The following is a 19,766-nucleotide window of genomic DNA, read 5'->3' as shown; positions in this document are numbered from 1 at the left end:
TTGTCATTTTTGAATTGATAGTACAGATGTGATTCAAGTTCAAACTTGTAACAGCTAGCACGCATACGCACACTAATTGAGGCAGAATCTCAAAATGGTTATCTACAAATGACAGTTCGTAAACAGATTCTGTTAACTTACCCATTATCTTTGCAGCTGTAGATGCCCCAACAATGACAGATAAGTTTGGGGCAATGAAGGACATTCTAGATTCCACATAGTTGTAGATTTGGAGTTTGTAGTTGTCTAGCTCCATTGCCTATATCAAAACAGAAAATCTTCAGTACACATAATCAGTGGCTGATAGATTACGGAATTTTGTGAACTTGAAGTTAGTTTTTTAATTAAATATGGTTGACAAAATGACACTTTAAACCATGAGATAATAAATTACATAAACTTACTTATGTTTATGATTTTATCTCTGAACAAACCTTAGGACCAGGAGTGATGAAGGTAAATTGCAACTAAATATCTTCCTTGTTAACTAGCATTGACTACAATACTTTAACCCTATGTGAATGGAATTAATGCTTTGTACCAATTCCATTTCCATGAAATAAAACTTGGTAATGTTTATTATAAATTTCATGATTTACTGGATGAACCTTCATGAAATATGGTAAGCTCTTAGCATGTTGTACATGAAAAATCAAAATTTTTAATAGGAGTATTTCTACTAAAGATTTGACTAACAATTTAATAAGTCAGAGTCACTGTAGTCATACTTGTAACATCACTTGATATGCTGTCAAGACTAATTTATTTGTATTTTTAATTTAAGTTTTCTTATCTAAAATTTTACGTTTCTGATTTATTACATTTTAATTAACTTCATAGAAATAAATAAAGATTGATTGATTTAGTGTTTTATGGCACAAAGCAGCGAGGCTATCTGCACCAGACATTCAGTAAAAATGTAAAAAAAATAAATAAATAAATGTAGTAATAGACATAAATGGAAATGAAGGTAAAACAAAAAAGTATAAAACCAATGTTGACACCTGGTCTACAATGTTAAGATAGAAGGCAGTGTATAAGAAGCTGTAATGTATTTACTCTAGCAAAAAGGTAATGATCATAACCTGCCAGGAAGACTAACAGGTAAGGTCAAGAACCACCGTCAGTCACCTGAAGTTGGTCTTTCCAGTCCTGGTTCCGGGTTATGTGTCATAGCAACCAGTATCAAAATGTAAAAGAATAGAAGTTTTAAAAGACACTCCGCAAAATGGTAATAATGAGTAGCCAAATGTCCAGTAAAAAGATAATGTCAAGTAAATGGAGTAAAATTTGTAAAAGTAATTGAAGATAAAAGCAAAACGGCAATTAAAACAGAAAATGGTGTAAAAACTAATGTTGACATCCAGTCAACAAAGTTGTAAAGGACTACCTGTAGCAGAATGGTAATGATCATAACCCACCAGGAAGACTAACAGGTAAGTATAAAAACCACCGTCAGTCACCTGAAGTTGGTCTTTCCAGTCTTGGTTCCGGGTTATGAGTCAAAATGGCCAGTACTAAAAAGTTAAGTAGTAAAAGTGTGAAATGATATGCAGCAAAAGTATAATAACAACTCGCCAGGACGACTAACGAGTAGTTCAAACAGTAGCGTTAGTCACCTGAAGTTGGCTTTTCCAGTCCCGGTGTCGAGTTATTTAATGTTCTGGCCATTGTCCAATGTCAAATTGAAGGAGAGAGATTAAAACTGTAAAAAAGGAACCACAATTAAAAAGGTGTAATGAATAAATATGCAACACTTAAATGAGATTAAAAAGATTAATGGCCATTAAAAAAATTAAAAACATTATCAAGGTGGACAGAGTCATCATCACCAATAACTCTGTCCAATGTTACACACTGACCCTGGGAAAAAATATGTTTAAAATATTGCCGTCGTTGAGAATTGTAACGATGGCAAGAAAGTAAAACGTGGCTGATAGTGATTTGAGTGTTACACAAACTACACATTGGTGCATCAGTTCCAGATAAAAGAAAATGATGAGTTAAAACAACTTCCTCCTTCCGAACTTTACGGAAGCTAGATGGCCAAAGTCCAATTTTGGGTTTGATTTGAAAAAGTTTGTTGTCACGTTGCTCACTCCAAGCGAACTGCCAGCTGGCACGGAGCCGAGCCTTGAACACAAAACCATAGTCCATGTAACGGAATAGGCATAGGAGTGATGGTGCTGAAGCAGACATATTTAGCTGCCATGTCTGCAAGCTCGTTCCATAAATACCAACAGGCCTGGTATCCAGAAAAACTAGATTGAAGTAGCTGCTAATGAGAAATGGGCCAGTCGGTTTCGAATATCAGCGAGAATAGGATGTGAGCTAACGTGTAGCGATTCCAAGGCAAGTATAGAACTAAGCAAGTTAGTATAAATAGTGCAGTTGGAGTACTGCTCAGCTGCAATATGATCCAGAGCAAGAGATATAGCATACAGTTCAGCAGTGAACACAGAAGCTGTAGAAGGGATTCTGCGCACAACTACTGACCCATAGCAAACCATAGCAGAGCCCACTGAATAACCTGATTTGGAACCATCTGTATAAATGGAAACTGAATGATTGTTTGAAAGATATTCATTGAATAAAAGACGATACTTCCAATCTGGAGTATCTGCCTTTTTTAGGTGACTGAAAGAAAGGTCACATTTGGGGGCTGTAATAAGCCATGGTGGGATGGGACAACCTGTGGAATCTGCAATGTTATCCAAGGACAGACCCAATTCATCCAATTGCCCGGATCACGAAGGCCAAACGGAGCAATGACAGATCGTCTGTTCTGAAAAGTACTGCCCACCGAGGAAGGAAAACACATTTCCAGGTGGGATGCTTTGGTAAGGAATGAAGTTTCAAGTATATTGTAAAGATAGTTGCAAACAGCGAGGTGTAGAGAAGGTTCATGAGATTCAATGTATATTCTTTGAACTGGAGAGGTGCGGAAAGCCCCAGTGCAGAGTCAAGTCCTTGGTGATGAATGGGGTCCAGCATCTTTAAGGCGAGGGTCTGGCAGAGCCATAGACTATTGATCCATAATCGAGTTTCGATCTAATAAGAGCAGATATACCTTTAACATTGAACAGCGATCTGCCCACCCAACTGGTAGAAGAGAGAACACGGAGGATGTTCAGTGCTCTTGTGCATTTGACCGAAGCTGCTTTAAGTGTGGTATAAAGGTCAGTTTACGATCAAAGATAAGCCCCAAGAACTTGGTCTCCGGGACCACTGACAGCAAAACTTCACCGATATGAAGTTCAGGATCAGGGTGAATACCCGTCGACGGCAAAAGTGCATGCATACAGTTTTGGAGAGAGAGAGATTAAAGCTCGTTCATTACACAATTGAGGCGGTTTGTAGTTGCCGCTCAATATATCTCATGTTTGACGACTGACATGAGACGTGAAAGTCGTCGACATACAGCCCATTCGCAACAGTGAGAGGGAGTTGTTCAGTGATGGCATTTATCTTTATACTGAAGAGTGTAACACTCAATACACAGCCTTGAGGGACTCCAAGTTCCTGTACAAAAGAACGGGAAAGTGTCGAACCCACACGAACTTGAAATCTCCTGTCCATTAAATAAACATGGGTAGATGGCCACGTAACCCATATGTATGGAGGTCTCATAAGCGCCATACCTCCATGTTGTGTCGTAAGCCTTCTCTATGTCAAAGAATATTGATACAAGATGTTGGCGGTTGAGAAAGGCTTCTCTGATAGATGTTTCAAGAGGAATTAAGTGGTTTGTGGTGGAGTGCTGTTGATGAAACCCACACTGGGTGGGCGAGAGGAGGTTGTTTGATTCAAGGACCCAAACAAGACGAGCATTAACCATCCTTTCTAATGTCTTACAGAGACAGCTCGTCAAAGCAATTGGACGGTAGTTTGAAGGAATCTTGGGATCTTTCCTGGCTTAGAGAAAGGTAAAATAATAGCCTGGCCAGGCATCAGGAAAAACATTCTCCTGCCAGATTCGGTTGAAAACAATCAGAAGGACATCAAGAGAAGCAGGAGATAGATGGTGCAGCATGTCATAATGAATATCATCAGGTTCAACAGACGTACTGGCAGACCGATGAAGGGCCATTTTTTAGTTCCACCAGGGTAAAGGGACAATTATAGTCAAAGAAACAGTCAGTTCGAAAGGAAAGAGGTGATCGCTCTGCCCAAGTCTTGATGGCCAGGAAGGTGGAGGAACAAGCAGAAGTGCTAGATACCTGGCTAAAGCTTTCACCTAGAGTGTTAGCGATGTTCCAAACATCAGTCACCTCCTGACCATCAGAGAGTAAAATCGAGAGGGGGACAGAATTGTAGTGCCCATTAACCTTTCGAATCCTGTCCCATATGATCTTGGAACTGGTGGTAGAAGATATGCTGGTTGTGAACTTAATCCAAGATTCTTTCTGGCTTTGATGTCATACCCACCTAGTATGTGCACGGGCCTGTTGGAAAGCAACCTGGTTTGAAAGTGTGGGATATCTACGAAAAGTATCCCAGGCCCGCTTTTGAGCCTTCCCTGCTAAATGGCAAGCAGGATTCCATCACAGACGAGGATACCGTGGAAAACGTGTCGAGGTTTTAGGAATACACTGAGCAGCTGCATGTGTAATACAGTCAGTTACCGCTGCTACACAGTTCTCTATTGATGGCTGATTTACGATGGCAGGATCAAGTTCTGCGAGAGCAGTGATAGTGGACCAGTCTGCCTGATCCAGCTTCCACCGGGGCACGCGGGTAGGGTGGCATCGACCACGGGCCAGTCTCTCTCAAAAGGATCGGAAAATGATCACTGCCTAGTGGATTACTGTCAACCCTCCATGAAAAATGGGAGAATAATGAAGGGGAGCAAATTGAGAGACCAATAGCGGTAAAGGACTGACAAGGTGCATGAAAGTAAGTGGAAGAACCAGTATTGAAAAGAGAAAGATTGTGATCAGAGAGCATCCGCTATACAGATCGGCCCCTCCCATCAATAATAGCACTTCCCCAGAGGGGATGATGTCCATTAAAATCCCCTAGGATTAGAAATGGAGATGGCAATTGTTCAACGACAGCATCAAGATCTGATTGATCGTATGTCTCTCCAAGGGACAGGTACAGAGAACAAACAGTGATGGTATGACCCAAGGAAACACGGATGGCTACAACCTCCAAGTGTGTGTTGAGTGACAAAGACAGGGTGGGCACGTGTTGATCAACCAACAGTGCCACCCCTCCATGTATTCGACCATCACACAAACTGTCATTTCTGTACAGAGAAAACTGCCGAATGGAGACAGTATCAGCAGTTTTGAGAAATGTTTATTGTAAAGAAAGACAAACAGGATGGTGAGAAGCAATCAGCGTTTTGATATCATCCAGATTAGAACATAAACCTTGACAGTTCCATTGTATCAAGGTGGCCATTTTTAACAACGGGTAGGTGAAGTGGCTGGAGAACCCTTCCGTTTACGACCACGTCTTTTTTCTTTACTGTCTTTAGTCGGAGAAGGTCTATCAACCTCCATGGATCCTGCTCTGGGTCGGGTGAGCAGGTTTTTGTTATTGGAAGGGGAATCCAGTGACTGAGAACGCGAACAAATAATTGTTTTGTCTCTTGTGGTGGGAGAAAAAGATGTATCAGAAGAAATGCCTGTATTTGAAACTGAAGGACGTGGATCTTGAGGGGTTTGTTGGAAGGTATGGGAGGAAAAGAGATGGGTGTGGAAGTCGATTCATCAACCTTTTTAACCACGGAGGTCAAAAGGCTTTTCATTTGTTTTGAAAACGATTCTCTTGGAGGCACAGAGATCTGTCTGCACTCCCACTGTAGTTGTGGAATGAAGTGCAGCAGCATATGTCCGAGATGGAGTTGTGGACAGCAATTTCCGAGCCTCAGGATAACTAACGTTATGTGTCGTTTTCAAACGCTGCACCTCTTTTTCCTCCAACCATTTTGGGCAAGAATGAAAGTAAGAGGGGTGAGAACCATTGCAGTTTACGCAATGTGGGTTCATGTCACAGTCATAGGCATCGTGGTCCTTGCCTCCACAACGAGCACATGTCCGGGAACCACGAAAAGATGTCTTTGAGTGGCCTAATCTCTGAAATTGGAAACATCGAAGAGGGTTTGGTATGTATGGCCGAACCCTGCAAATGAGATAACCTGACTTGATGGTGGCAGGTGCACGTGGTGAAGTAAATGTTAAAACGAGGGTATTTGTTGGCAGTGTAACTCCATCTTTGCGAGTGGAGATGTGCCTCACTGCAGAAACTCCTTGAGTGGAGAGACCAGCGAGAATCTCTGACTCGAAAACGTTCTTCAAATCCCTCTCAACAATAACTCCTCGTGATGAATTCAAGATAGCATGAGAGGTAACCACAATAGGTACATGCCCAATTGCCTTTGAATTCAAGAGGAGTTCACTGTGTTGGGATGTGGATGTTTCAACCAATATGTCACCAGATCGAAGTTTCTTTACTGACTTTGGAAAGCCAGTAAGTCGCTCTAGTCCCTTTTGAATAAAAAAAGGGGACATTTGCCCTAAAGGTTTTTCCGAAAGAGAATGTAATATAAGAAAATGAGGTACGTGTGTTACTGATGTTGAAGATTGCTGTTCTGAGTATTCAAGGCGTGGTCGCTACCCATTGACTGTTTTTTTACAATTTTATTTAAATTTTTTAGAGGATCCATAGGAAAAGGAAAAAAATTTCGGTACCCACTGACCCCACCCACCATGGAGCCGCACTACAAAGTCACGCAAGGACAATGCAGCAACGCCAGGGTTTCGTGAGCACTATACCCAAACACCAGCATCAGGCACAATGTCCACAACACCCGTTGAGAACTTCCAACACTGGTACTTGGTTGACTCTAGCCCAAGTGGACCAGTCGATTGACCCAAGGGGGGCTACCCAAAGACTGCCCGTCTACAGGAATTCGAGGCCAAAGTGGTGTGTTAGGGTTGGACCCCTCAACCACCAGGATCCTCTCCTCCCCTTCACGGGTCGCCACGCGAGGCAAACACGTGGGTGGATGTTTAGATCCCAGAGAAGGTAACCAGATAGAACAGAACCTTCCCTGGGAGGTTCCCTCACCACGTACAGGAATCCACACCGAGGGGAATAAATAAAGAATGTAAAAAACAAGATATTTAACACTTACTTGTACTTTTTCAAATTTCTGGTATCAAACTTTTGATGAAACTTAACCCTACTTTTTGGTAGGTTTGGTGATTGTAGATAAGTTATTTTTATTTAGTTCAAACATGCAATTTAAGACATGAAAATAAAAACTGACTGGTTTTCTAACTAAGCTGTGAGTAGATTAAAATAATTCATTAACTAGTCAAGATATTACAGCGATAGTAAACAATGAAAAACTAATATTGGATAACTAAAAAAAATTGCTTTCAAAACCAACAGCTTTATAGTTAACATGGTAAATTAAAAGTTTCTTTTTCTATTGGATATAAATACTGGTTTGATTTGAATCTCGAGCAAAGCTACACAAAGGCTATTTGGTACTAGCCATCCCTAAATTAGCAGTTATAAACTAGAGAGAAGATAGCTAGTCATCACCACCCATCATCAACTGACTGTAACATTATAGTTACCCATATTTAGTGATGAGGATTGATATACTTGACTCACAGTCTGGGGGGCCATGTATATCAATCCTCATCACTAAATATGGATAACTATAATGTTACAAAATAAACCAAGACCAAATGTGAAAGACAAGATGCGATAGGAGGGAGGGTTGGATTTTGATTTATATCTCTGTAAACCAAGAAGACTGGAGACTACACAAAATCAGACTACCCTTGGTAATATTTATACTATAAATAAGTCATTTATCTTAAACTTAAGGCAACAAAAAGGGTAATGAGAAAATCAAATGTAGACAATTCAGAGCAAACAAGTGTCACATGATGCAGATAAGTGAAGACTGAAAATGTTGTTAATATTACCTTCAAAACTGAAAAAATTATAATTCATATGATAGTAAAATTACTTACATTTTAACTCCACAGTTATTAATATACATCTAATAAAGTAGTTCAATTAAATATTGAATTTAACTTTCTAAAAAGATGTAATATTCACTTTGACCTATTCACATTCAGATGGTTAACTGCAATCTTCTAACATGCACTATCTGAAAGACAAATTATTTAAGAGCTTTCTTCTAAACAAATATAGGTTTTAATAATGTTATGAACAGGCTATGAATATGCATGTAATAAATTACATTAAATTTGTTAGTGAAACAGCAGTAACAGAAGATAAATACATTTCCATATACTTAGTAACAAAAAAAAACTGAATAAATGTTGAAAAACTTAAAAGATTATTGCAAATAAAAATTAGTAAATTAAAGGCAACAACTGATAATAAAGCACAAAATATTTTCAGGTAAGATTACCAATGAGCAGAATTGTATGCTGTACAAACATATCTAAAATACAAACTTACCATATCGCAAGCTTCAAAAATAATACTGAGCTCATCTTGAGAAAGTAGGTGACTGTAAAAGAATAAAATAAAAACTCTTTGAACATCATAATTCAGTAAAGTAATCATCACATGCTTCAAAAGTAATGTGAAGTTTATCATTTCTTTCTCAACCAGAGATGTTTCACTTGCATTCCAATTTCTATCCCCTTTCACAGCAGGAATAGTTGACCAAGAGGTATGAAACTTAGTACAAGCTTTCTAAACTTAGTTATTTCTGTTATTTTTAATATCTGAAATTTTCAAAATGTTGTTGTGAGACATGGTTAAAAAAAACACACATTATTTCATCTTAGATCTTAATTTTTTTACCATATAAGAAATTTTCTAGTTATAGATCAAGGAGGATTCATGTTATTTTACATTAATTAAAATAATTTTCAATGCTATATTTTGTGGATTGAAGCAGTAAAAACTCTTTACTAAAAAGAATAAAAGACACAGCACAAAATGAAACAAATTCCATCATCGAACTAGAATCTTACCTTAAAAATAATATCACCATTACCTTTGGTGGGCTAGATATTGTGATCATGTCAACAACGTTACATAATTGTGATTATGTCAACAAGATCAATATATAAAACAGTTTGGTTTTAATAAATACAAGATTATTTTATTTGTGTATACTGTCTTGGTATAACAAATATAAAAATTATATTCAATACAATTGTCTTCTGAATAATTTGTCTTCACTTACTAAACCTAACTAAACTAAACTAGATGCTTAACGCAAAAGAGAAGTTTAATAGCTCCTGACAAAGCATAATTTCACACAAAAATATTTTCTAGGATGAAAAGAATGTCAAAGTAAACTGAGAAAAATCCATGACCTAGAGTTTGTTCCTAAGTGCTGTAAACTTTGTTTTAAAATCCTGTGTTCATGCGTACAAAAATTCAGGTAGCTAAAATGTCAACAAATTATAAATTTCTGATAAAAATACTTTATTAACCACCCATATATCAATGTAGATAGACTAAAATCCCTTTTCTCCAATAATTTTTTAGCCACCAGCTTTAGCTAGTTTTGTAAATAAGCTTTATAGTAATTATTCAGACAATATGCTGCAGCATTATAACAGCAATGAAAGGCTCTAGTAACAGGGCCACTGAGAGAAAAGGAAAATAAAAAAAATCATATGAAAAACAAAACACAAATCAAAACAATTTTAAGTAAGGATAATTTCACAGTAAAGACAAACTTGTATTTTGTGATGGATAGAAAAATAAAAAAACAAAACTCAAAAACTATAGTTTTTGTATTTGTTTAAAGGCAACACTCCTCAGGGTTGTGCATGTTAAATAAGTTACATAATATTCAAATATATATTCTAAAATATCTGTGTAAATAAATGAATTTATGTTGAGTTAGTTCACAAAGTCACTTTCCAATTTTATCTTTACTACTCTTTGCACATACACTAACACTGCTTGATAAGTACCTATTTGTAATTTTGTTTATGATGTTAGCAATAAGGAACATCTTGTTTTGTTGTATGGGGTGCTCCCATTTAAATTATACACAGCTATATAAGTGTGTTAGTTGAAGTATCAAAATGGCATCCAAATATCAAATAACAGGTAAAGATCCAAATATGCAGAATTTCATAGTCTTAAATTATGATGCAATTACATAAATATTCTGTGCACGAGACAAAATTTAATTTTAATGGCACATTTAACACTATAATGGTTTTTCCTTCAACCATTAGAAAGGATAAGGTAATTTGTTATTCTGCTTACTTTTCAATAAATATAAAATTAATTTATTGTGGAATCTGAGAGCAACACAATAAAAAGGAATTAGGAAAAAAAAAATCATACATCATTCTGTGATGAAATTGTGAAACTTAACATGTTTTGTTCATTTAATTACCAGTCATGGTATTGCTAAGAATATGGGTTGTTTAACTCATTTGTATGTGTTTCAGGAATTTTTGATGTAAAAAAAATTTCTCTTTAAGACATTTAATACTTTACTCTCTGTATACTTTGTGTTTGAAAAATACTGTGCACACGATAATAGTTTTAACTTATCTTAACCTCACATAAAAGATACATACACACCATGCAGAAGTTGTGACAATGTCATGTGACCAGAATGTCTTACTTAACCTTAATACCAAGTAATAAACAACTTTTGAAATTGACAGTCATAATATCTTGTTTTACCCTTTTGAAAACAAAATGAAATAAAACTCACCCCTGTGTTGTAGAAGCTGTGACACTGACAACCATGATAGTTGCTGGTGTTAGTAACTGTAGTAATGTCTCGTTGTTTTTAGCTTTGTCTAAATCATTGCCTAGTTCCTGGAGTTAATCACAAAAAGAAATAAAATAATTTTTTATATTTTGTTTTTAATTAACAAGTTTTTTTGTTTGGTTAGCTGAAACTGAACAAGTTTAATAGTCTGTAAATGCCAGGTACAGTGTTTCTAACCATGAATATTATTGATCAAAATCACACAAATTAAAACACACACAGAAACAAATGGATATGTAAAGTTTATTACCTTGATGACTCAATTCATACAATAGACAAAAGAGCTAAGCCTTTCCAGGTCTTTACCTTAACAGTTGAAACATACTCCAAAGCACCAGGCACAAGAGATTCTAACTCAGGAAACCTCTTGGAATACTTGTCTCTTGTGAATTTATGAATAATGCCTAAAAAGAAAATGAAAAAAAAGACAAGAACAAACTTAGAAAATTCATCAATCAATCACCATATGTTCAAATGAATGTACTTTAAACTCTGAATATAGCTTATTAAAAATGTTAATCAAATGAATTAGTCAATTTCTGACATCAAAGTGGTTATCCTTTCGCTATGCTTCTTTTAAGATTCAGTGTTTTCCCCATCTTTTCAGTTTTAATTGTAGATATTTTGATAATCAGGTTGCTGACCATATGATGCATACTTACTGATTTCGTTATCTATTTCAACAGCAAGGTTATTGGCTTCAACAATCAGCTGATACTCTGGATCTGCCTCTACAGGTCCAACAACTAAAAATAAAAACAGATACTTTAAAGTGAAGGATCCATGTTCCAGATTTTTATTTGCTATCACCAAATAATATTCAGATATCTCACAACAGATGTTATAGCATTCATGTAAATGTTCAGATTCCTGCCATGGCCATTACTGCACATGCTTTACTTGCATTTAGCTTTTATTTGTGTAAACATTAAACAATTTTATTAGAACTGTTGCTGTCAGTTTTGACATTAATTTATCTTACTACATTTGGACATCCACAAGATACTTGATAAACAAAGATCCAATGTCTAGATAATTCTGTCAAGTATAGAGGTGTGGAATTCATAATACCAGATGCCCAAGTAAAATGTATTGTTATACTTTGCCTGCTAGACAAATAGTCCCTCTTCCACATCATTCATTCTATTGCTAGTAAAACATTAAAGAAAATTTCTAAGGCAGCCATACAAGTCTCTGAAAATCTTGAGCTGCAGAGATCTAATATACAAACATTTAAACAGGTGTACCTACCTCTAAACCTTAAACCAAAACTATATTCACAAACAGTCCATATGTCTTTAACTCATAAACTGTCAGTGAAACACAAAAGTAAACATACCAATATTAACGTGGTAATATTATTATCATAGTGCTCTTCCATACAGTAAGAGCCCAGTCAAGTTTGACTGCTCCTTCTTGGAAGAACCTACAACAAAAACCATTACATAATTATACATGTGTAATAAACATAATTTTAGTTTGTGGCCACATTAACTTAAAACACAATTTCTTTATCAGTTCTTTCACGAGATAGTCTATATGTATAAAATCCTAACAACTGAATATTAAAAAAAAACATAAAATACATATATCTAAAGAACTCGTGTTTCAAAACATGGTACAAGCTATTCTTACCAAGACAGAGCCATCACTGTAATCGTATTAATTATCTCAAGTCTTAAACAAAAACAAAATACTAAATGTTAAAGTCTACTTTTATGCTTGTTTGTGGGACAGGGAGAGAGAAATAATTTTTTAAGGACACGGAGATGTTTATAGCATTTTCCTTTGGACAAGAACTTTTAAAAATATTCCCACCTTGCCCGTAAGAATTAACAGAACTCATACGATTTAAAGTGAAAATCTAAAATCATAACAGCAACTGTTATCACTGACATGTATCTTTTAAGGTATCCTGAATTTTAGATCTACCTGAATACCATTCAACTTTTAAATAACTAAGATACATATATATTCTATTTACAGTGCTTCAAATTAATAATCAGTTGAATTAACACTTAAAACTACAAACCACTTAGATTAATAACAGTCAAGTAACAGAGTCACTACCAAAATCACAGAAACATTTCTTTTTTTATAATGTTTACCTCCTTCTTTTCTATCTGCCTGACATCTATCTTCAATTTCTTTCATTACTCTTTCCAACTAGAAACCATAAAAAAAAAACAGACCACTGTTCTAAAAAACAATATCAAATATAGCAAATCATCTTGCACAGAAATATCAAATTTCACGATTAACAAAACAAGTAAACAGAGAGTTACTCAACAGAAAATTGACAATAAATCCAGTCACCGAACCTAAAAATTGTTATGTGATTAATATATTTTAAAATATTGCAAAAGATAGCTCAATATAAAAGACAATAAAGTCCACTGCCTTAAAAATATTTTTTCTTTCTCCTTTATATGTGAATAGTTAAAATTATATACTTCAAGAAACAATCTTGTTACTCCATTATTTTTCCATTTTTAACCATATTCTAGTTAAAAAGAAAACTGTTAAACTAGTTATAGTACGTACAAACAATAACGTTAATATTGAAAAATATTTGTTTATTAATAGTAAGTAAAACAGTTAGCGAGGAAATAACCTTGGAATGAGCTGTCTTTAACATGACAGATGCAGTGTGATTAAAGGAGTTTAAGGGAAAACTTGATGAATATTTGAAAGTTCAGAGCTGGCTTTCAGTGTTTTATTTTTGTTTTAGAGTTGGTTATAACAGTCTGGATGGATGAAGAGGTACGTTCTTGTCCTTACATATTCATAGATTTTGTTTCCCAAATTGACACATTATCGTAGTGTTAAATTGTAGAAAACATTTAACCCAAGAACAGTTAATTTGAAGGAAATTAAAGGAAAGTTTGATGAATATTGGAATGATAAGGGATTGGTTTTAAGTTTTATTTTAGAGTTCAATATATTTGATAGGACAAAAGGATGATATTAATTTTGCTAATGATATTAAGATTTATGGTCTTGTTAGCTGTGAGCAGAATGTTGCTTTACAAAACAATTTTGATCATTCAGTGTGTCAGGTAAATAAACGGTAGGTGGGTTGTAATTTAATAAATACAAGAAAAGAGTCTTGGTGTAGTGATTGATCAGTTTCTTAAGCCTTCCAAGTAGTGTACTGATGTTAATGATATGACAAAAAAGGAGTTTAGGTTGTATAAAAAAAATATTAAAGTGAAGTCTAAAGAGGTTATAATTTCAAAGTATAGGTTAAACCACATTTGGAGTACTATACTTTGCAATGGGTTACCTTTAGATATGGTGGAGGCAGTATAGTTAAGTGAAGGCTGAATATGTGAATGATAGAGGGTGGGGTTTTCAGCTCTTCTTGTAGTACAGTTTTTCCTTAGTTCAGTGGATTGACCAAGATGGACTAATACATCATGTTTAATTATCCTTAAATATCATATCATATGTTATGGATATGAGTAAATACCTTTCAATGCTTTCTTCCCAGGTATCCTTTACTATACATGACAGAAATTTTATATTATGACAATTAATACAGTAAGAAAAATTAGCTAATAATCCATACTTTAATACTATACAAGTTTCAAGTTCCTAATTCAAGTAAATATTTCACAAAATCCTGAATTTCCCCTAGAATGACATAACATATTTTCTGTGCATCTTTTCTTCCCTATTTTATCCACCACCCCTTGTAAGAGTAAGAAATGTAAATTACTCACTATAGAGTCATCATTGCTCAGACAAACCATAACTTTTATAGCCTTTAATTTTATTTGATTACAGAACTATCAATAGAAAATTAGACCACTTTTGCCACACCCACCTGTCACATCCCCTCTTTCAGGATTTGTTAATAGTTCTCTCGTGTGTTTAATTACACATCACCTATACCCAACAGAAAGTCACGATTTTTATCTATCAAATAACATAAGGTTCTGAATAGATAATAGTCAATTTCACTAAGATTACAAGAAATGTTCCAGAGAGAAACTTAAAAGACTAGATTGGATGAATTTATAATAGCTCTTGTTGCTTAGTTAGAAAACTGGAAAAATTGTTTACTTTTTACACGTTATTAGTCTGTTCTTTGGCGTTTTATTTAATTAAATAAAAATTTAGTGCATTTTGATCACTAGTATAAAAACATTAACAACTGACAACAAGAAAAAATAAGAACGTGCAAGTACTTTATTATTATAAAAGTAACCAAAATGTAAAACTATGAATTTTTACATTAGTTAAAATTAGATTGTGTAAAATAAATAATAATAAAAATGTTTCATAAGACATGCACCTAAGCAGTACGTGGGTAATGTAATTTGATAGTGTAACATGAGCTGCATGTGTTCCAAGTGATTTACAACTTATATTGGCATGGATAGTAATCAGACATGGTTCAAAGGGCAATAAAACATTAAATTAAATTATATATAAATGTATACCATTACAAGCTCAGAGCTACTTAGAATAAATAAATGTAGTTTTATGTTACAATTTGAAGTCATTATAGAAAGAAAAATTTGCAATTTATATTTTGTTTTTGGTGGGTACGAGGTCTGTCAAATTGACCGCTCCCATTTTAAGCTAGGGTAATGATAATAACAAATAAAATATAAAATTTTATTCAAAAAACAGTTTAAAATGTATTTAGCAGGTTTTATGGATTAAATAAAGGAAATCTGGAGATAAAAAAAAGCATTTTTTAATCTTAACCTTAAAGTTACTTTGCACATGGACTATTCAAATCAAATACTTAACAGATTCATGGACAAATTTTTATTTTAGTTTATTAAAACTACTTTACAAAAAATATTATATTTTGAATGGTAAAGGGTTATAATGTTAGCTGAAAGACTGACAAACTTTACGAAGACATACACAATATACTGAAAGTTAGAAGTATTAAATCTATAAAGACTTAAGGAGTGCAAAGAGATTATGTGGTCATTCAAATTGACGAAGCCTATGTTGAGAGGGTTGTTTTTCCTGAAGATAATATAGAGAGTACGAGATGATCTTACCAACGTTTATAAAAATTATCCAGTAGATCAATAAGATAAAAGCCTCTAACATTATCATGCTGTATACTGTACAGTAAAGGATGAAAGGACATGTTTAAAGACTTTTAAACAATAATCTTGGTCCCAATTAAAACAGTTCTAGTTGTTTTAAAAGGAAAATTAGGTTACAGATTGATTAATAGTCTGCACCATTGAAGGCTCTCTAAATGTTTTCTGAAAAATAAAAGTGGATTTAAATGTTTACTATTTCTAAGGATTACTGTACAAGGACAGCCTCGAAGAACTGAATGGTTCTTTGTATTTAATGTCATAGAAAAGCACTGAATAAGATTAATTTAACTCTATATGCACTAATTGTTGTTATAATGCACATGCCATAACCATGCACAGAGAATCTTTCAACAAGGTGGTATGAACTTCATGTCAGAATTAACAACTTTTCATTTTAAACTGCAAAAAGCTAGATACAATATACAGGAACACTAATAAAAAAACAACTTTAAATATGTATTTAAGCATTTAAGATGTTTTAGAGGTTAATCAAATGCAGTATGCAAATTGGACATGGATAAAAGTACTGTTAATCTTCACATGAACACCATCTAATGCACCAACTTATCAGAGTCCAAATCCAACCAAACATATCTTCAGTGCCAACACTTTAGTAACAAACCAAATGTTTTGAGTGGAACAGAACTGTTTATTAAATGCTTGACCAGTCTAAAAGATAAAACGTCTAAAAGTCAGCAATAAATTTAAACTGAAATTATTAACTACAAAATTTTTGCCAACAGATCCTGAACTGGTTTGCAGGTTTGAAAAATGGTGCTGAACTTACTGTATTTTGTGTTTCAACTTAACAGTTGAAAATTAAGTTAAATTTTCCAAAAACCAGTTTTGTACATGCTTACTCACTAATACAATAACTTTTTATCTGACCATTATTAGAATGTAGCTGCCACAATTTTTATTTTTCCTCGTGTTACAGAACAGAAATAAAAATCTTGGAATCTTTTCAGGCCAGGAAAAACAAAATTATATATTCCTATACTTTTCCTGAACTAACCACAATGTAAGGTAGAAATGCAAGAACATCTTAGTCCTCCAAATTGCATTTTCAAAATTAACAACAGCAACACACAAATATACACTAAAAAACGAATATTTTACCTTAAAAGTTGCTTAATCAGGGCAACTAATGCACATAAACGTCTCTATTTCCCTATTGCAAAACTTTAGAGACAAATTTAATATATGGATGGCATGATACTTGAAGACTGTCCCAGTACATCTATGATAAATTAAAATAAAAATCCATCCTACACTTTTAAGGAAATTATTAACTTCAACTTTAAATTATTGTGAGACAACAATATGGCTTAGAACAATTCATTCCATAAGCTCATTACCATACTACTAGTAATAAAAAATATAACTATTCTAACTGAAGCCAAACAGGTCATTTTCATGTCATAAACCTGTGTTCTCTCATCTTCATAATTCAACAAAAGAAATCAAAACCTCTTTATTGTAATGATCACCAAGAACACAAAAACCTAATTATGCAATTATCACTCTGTTTTAAATGTTCCCCTACTTCACTTTTTACAATGCAACCACATCTTCATTAAGGACTAATAATAAATCTAAAATAAACAATCCAGAATCACATCAAGAAGCCTTGTTAAATTCTCCTGTGATTCTTGCATTAATATTCTTTTTCAGTAACAGATATAACCCGATCATACAATTTACTATTAATATCATGTCTGGTTGGGAGGTGATTACATAAATCAATAAAACTACTTTAGAAATTATATCTTTTTTTAAACTTGTATGTAACTCCAATTCTCATAAACATATAACAAACAAGGTAATAATATTTTAACTACCTGTTCACTGTCTCGAAGTTTAGCGATAGAACGAACAGACTGCAAATGCGTCTCGATATCTGTTGTTACATCATCAACCTCCTGAACAGTGTTGTCCTGATGAAGCATTTGATCATCTTCAGCCTCTCCTGCCTCTTCTAAATCGGCTAGTAATTCATCAGCAAGGGACATCTTGACTGATTAGTTGTTCTTTCTTGAAAGTTAAAGCTGGAAGGTAAACGAAACGTGTAACAATACATTTTTTAATCAAAGTAAATGACAAAGAAGCGGTGAAATAAACATTATTTAAACAAATATACATTAACAACTAATATATTTATTCCAATTTAAGTTGTTTTTTTTTAGTTTATATTCAACTCAATATCTATACCGATTGCAGTTATCAAATTGGTTGGGCAAAGACTAAGGTATCACCCTCACGTCGGCCACAATACAAAAATACAAAAGGTGAGATAAAATATTTCAACTCAACGTTCTAAAGAAAAAACAGGTATTAAAATATTCAAATAATAATAATTAAAACACTACTGCACCAATATTTCAACATACTTGCGAAAAGTATTTATTATACTATTCCTTATTTTAAACGTTACTTTCACCCTTCCTGTCTTTTCTTAGACATAAATAGAAAATAAAAAGGCTTTAATTCGTACCCTGGTGATTGTTTTATTTTCTAATAAGTTTAGAATATATCCAGATTATCCACTTTCTTGTTCCTCTTCATTTAATTTTAAAAGAGCAATTTAATAACAACAACAGTGATAAATTACTTAAATACAAATGGATAAAGGCTTTATTACATAATTTCAGTCGATAAAGATTATAAGTGCATAATATATATGTATATGTAATGCGCCTTTTATAATAATCTTGCTCAGGATATTGTACACGTGTCATCGGCATATTTGATTTAAAAGGAAAGAAAATACGTGAGAATATCCTCTAACATTTTACAGAAAATAAAACTTACAACACATTTTTTTTTTACAATTTTTGTGACACACTATCTTCAGTGCAAAATAATTACTTCCAAATAATGTTTGTGGTAAAACTAGAACTACTAATTCAAATTTTCGTCGCCATTCGGTGACTCAGTTGCAAGCTTTAGGTGTTTATAAAGGCAAAATTGTGTTCTTTGATAGATTTTTTAGGCAGAGTATTCATGATGAAACTTTGTAGAATGAACGGCAATTGCCTGTTTTGGCGACACAAGTTTAGAGGACGACGTTTCGAAAGTCTTCTGCCTTTCGTCTTTAGGTCAGTGTGTTTAAATGAAATGAAACCTTGGCAGTGGTTTAGTTTAGAGAGAGAGAAGCTTGAAAAATCCTCTCCCTAATAGGGGTGTTCAGAAATGTTGTAGTTCCTCTTCGTCCCCGCTCGTGGAAGATTATTTATCTGTACGTCGGAGTTTTCCTGTATTTTAATTTGGCTCGTTTGAAGCGATGAAGTGAGGTGGGGTGGTATGAAAATGTCGGGTGAGAACGCAGAGCGAAACGAAGGCGGCAAAAAAGAAGTGGACAAGTCCGGAGTCCGCCGGCAGAAAAAAAGCAAGCCGCTATGTATTTACCGAGGTTAAAGTTAAATGTTTTGTAAATCGACATAATGGACGTAGTAGATAATAAGGTTTGTGAGTGCCGTATAGTTGTGGTGGGCGTGAGTTGGTCTTTCGTAGGTAAGAATAAAATTTTCTGAGATTGTGTTGGTTTTTGTAATTTGTAGTAGCATTTTGTATAACTGGCTTTTGTTGGATTTGTGTTTCGTAGTTTAAATTTGTTTGTATCTGACAAGATGTTCGTTTTTTAAATTATTTGTGTTCGTTATAACTATAGCATTACCTTTATCTGCATTTAGAATTTTGATGTTGTTGTCTTGTTTTAAGTTGTTTATAGAATTAATATTTTTTGTGTGAGGTTGATTTTTAGATTTCTTTTTCATGAAATTATGTAGATAGTTTTATGTGAAAATTCTTTGAAAAAGTTGTTTAAGATACTGTTTTGAAGTGTCTATATAGCGTGGGTATTTACTAAATATGTAACATCAGCCGGCTCCTTTTTTAAAGACTATTTTTAACTTTAACTATATTCT

The 19,766-nt window shown here is 34.0% G+C and overlaps 1 protein-coding gene across 3 annotated transcripts in view; it reads right to left on the bottom strand.

The window, feature by feature from the left end:
* Positions 1-18,358, bottom strand: part of Prp31 (pre-mRNA processing factor 31) — a 28,863-nt gene extending 10,505 nt beyond the window's left edge. The window contains exons 1-8 of one of the 3 annotated variants that reach the window (XM_076489028.1): positions 18,335-18,358; positions 17,682-17,888; positions 12,871-12,928; positions 11,425-11,508; positions 11,069-11,166; positions 10,703-10,809; positions 8,461-8,512; positions 142-259 (exon numbers count right to left, since the gene is read on the bottom strand). In XM_076489028.1, coding sequence (XP_076345143.1) covers positions 142-259; positions 8,461-8,512; positions 10,703-10,809; positions 11,069-11,166; positions 11,425-11,508; positions 12,871-12,928; positions 17,682-17,852 — 688 coding nt within the window. In that variant the 5' untranslated portion in view covers positions 17,853-17,888; positions 18,335-18,358. Of the gene's footprint in view, positions 1-141; positions 260-8,460; positions 8,513-10,702; positions 10,810-11,068; positions 11,167-11,424; positions 11,509-12,870; positions 12,929-17,681; positions 17,889-18,051; positions 18,186-18,230 lie in introns of those variants that run through there. The other 2 variants (XM_076489026.1, XM_076489027.1) reach the window with 2 other exon arrangements.
* Between the last annotated feature and the right edge of the window lie 1,408 nt (positions 18,359-19,766).

This window comes from Tachypleus tridentatus, chromosome 2, assembly GCF_004210375.1.
Source record: "Tachypleus tridentatus isolate NWPU-2018 chromosome 2, ASM421037v1, whole genome shotgun sequence".
Taxonomy (NCBI): domain Eukaryota; kingdom Metazoa; phylum Arthropoda; class Merostomata; order Xiphosura; family Limulidae; genus Tachypleus; species Tachypleus tridentatus.
Note: the sequence above shows the minus strand (reverse complement) of the source record. Positions and strands in the feature narration are given on the sequence as shown.